General features: G+C 57.6%; 1 protein-coding gene across 1 annotated transcript in view; it reads left to right on the forward strand.

Moving 5' to 3' along the window:
• Positions 1-2,405, forward strand: part of CCDC17 (coiled-coil domain containing 17) — a 23,833-nt gene that overhangs the window by 17,940 nt on the left and 3,488 nt on the right. The window contains exons 9-11 of the mRNA XM_018571998.1: positions 212-432; positions 797-882; positions 1,480-1,695. Of these exons, the coding sequence (XP_018427500.1) occupies positions 212-432; positions 797-882; positions 1,480-1,695 (523 nt within the window). The remainder of the gene's footprint in view (positions 1-211; positions 433-796; positions 883-1,479; positions 1,696-2,405) is intronic.

A 2,405-nucleotide genomic window follows, 5' to 3' on the forward strand; every position in this document is an offset into this window, starting at 1 on the left:
GGGGGGAGGGGACATTAGAGTGTAAGCTCCTCTGTACAGAGACTGATGTGACTGTGGGGGGAGGGGACATTAGAGTGTAAGCTCCTCTGGTGCAGATGGATGTGATTGGTCCTCGATGATATTTGTAGTTCCCTGCAGACTATCTCGCTGTGCTCAGCTCAGGATCGGGGGATGGGAGGTCTGCTGATCGTTGTCCTTGGTTCCCTTGCAGCGGACTCGGAGGCGGCGGAGGTGCAGCGGGAACACGTCCAGCAGATGGCGCAGCTCCAGGCTGATATTGAAATGCTCAGACGGGATGTCAGCAGGATGCCTCCGCGAGGGGTGCAGGGACCCCCACCATTCCAACCTCCCCCCATCCCCCCGCCCCAATCACTGCACCCCAACAGGCAGCCCATTGGGAGACCCGAGCCAGCTGTAATGATGGGGGCGCAGGTGAGTCACCCCATTATATTAATCATTATCTGAGCCTCTATGATTGACAGAACTGAAATCCAATCAATGAAAGGGGCGGGGCCAGGGATAGTCAGGCTGGGCAGGAAAGTTCTAAGTGATGCTGGACGTCCTCCTTCCAGGAAATGAGGCGGAAGTTTTATTCCCCATCATAGTGACATCACAGGCAGGATTCTCCCGCATGACCCCAGGGACCCGCATGACCTCAAGGACCCGCATGACCCCAGGGACCCGCATGACCCCAGGGACCCGCATGACCTCAAGGACCCGCATGACCCCAGGGACCCGCATGACCTCAAGGACCCGCATGACCCCAGGGACCCGCATGATTCTTTGGCATTTTCAGGATTCGATGCGTCCTCCGAGCCCGGCCGGGAACAGACATGTACTGGAGCCCCTGGATGCTCTGGGACCAGCGCCCTACGATCCCGTGTGAGGGAACTTCTCTGTCTAATGGTTTTTTAAAAAAGTCTTTTAAACCAGAAAATATATCTGCTCCGGTCCTCTGTCCGCCTCCTTCTCTTCCACGATCGCTTGCGGGCCCCGCCTCCTCCATAACTGGCCCCACCTCTCCCACCGCTAAGCCTCGCCTCCTCGATCGCTGGGCCCCGCCTCCTCCGAAGCTGCTGGCTGTCACATGGCGGCTGTGAGGAGGAACGCGCCGTTTGCACATGTGAATAGCGGCCCGTTCCTCCTCACAGCCGCCATGTGACAGCCAGCAGCCTGAGATGCCATAGCAACCCAAGCGGCCCACATAGCATCAAAGGTATGTCCTGGCCGGGCCCCCCTGTGCCCCGGGCCCCATAGCGGCTGCCTGGGTAGCTATGGTGATTGTTACGCCGCTGTCTGGATAATGATACTCTTGGGCCGGAGGGTCGTGCTTGCTGCATCCTTTGTGATTGGAATCCAGTGTAAGTTGGGAGCAATGCCCGCAGAGACTGTAAATCCAGGGACAGTAGGGATCCCTGGCCTGCCCGGGGGCCCCCGAGCCGTGGGTCACATGATGTCTATCCTCGTCTTCCTTCGCAGGGCCGGCTTTGTCATCTTCTACGACTTCCTCCTGGGACTGGACCCGACCTTCCAGAAGGTGCGCCTGCTGAGCGGCCTGTACAGCAACGGGCACCGCATGGGCCATTCGTCCTCCCTCCCGGATGTCCTGTGTGAGGTGTGGAACTCCCCCCAGCACGTGGCAAATGTCCCCCGAGGAAACGTCGCCATGTTGTCTGCCAGACAGCCCATACCCAGGTACTGCCCGACCCGGCTCGGCCCATTAATGGGTCATTATCCCAATATGAGGGACACAGAACTTCTTGTATTTGCCACATGTATGAAGTCCGGGGACCCCTGTGCTGGGCTGCATGACCTATAGGGCAGGGGTAGCCAAACTCCGCCCTCCAGCTGCGGTGGAACTACAAATCCCATGAGGCATTGCAAGATTCTCACAGACATGACTCCCGGAGAGAGATGCATCATGGGATTTGTAGTTCCATCGCAACTGGAGGGCCCGAGTTTTGCCACCCCTGCTATAGGGGGTGACAGCAGAACCTGCAGCCTCTGCCCCTCTTCCTCCTCCTGCTATATGATCTATTGATGACATCACCCTGAGCTCCTGCCCACTTGTGAGGCCCCTCCCATCCCTCATCATACAGAGCAGTCACCCCCCACCCCCACTGCAAGCCCAATTTTACCTTTCAGCTGGAAAGCAGTATAAAGAGTTAATGGGCTAAAACGAATAGATATTTCCAGGTTCCGGGCTCTGCACCCCCCACCTCGGCCCTTATGAGGGACCCCCCTCCATTCCTGCTGGATTCCCAGTTGTTTCATTTACATATTATAAAGCCAACTATTGCAGCACATGGAGTGAGACTTCAACTGACCAGCAGATGTGATGCACGCAGCGTGATAGTCCAGCAAATACTTCTTCATGCCGTGACGGGGGGGGGGGGGGGGACCGG

This window comes from Nanorana parkeri, unplaced genomic scaffold (assembly GCF_000935625.1).
Source record: "Nanorana parkeri isolate BGI_ZX_2015 unplaced genomic scaffold, ASM93562v1 scaffold1894, whole genome shotgun sequence".
In the NCBI taxonomy this organism is placed as follows: domain Eukaryota; kingdom Metazoa; phylum Chordata; class Amphibia; order Anura; family Dicroglossidae; genus Nanorana; species Nanorana parkeri.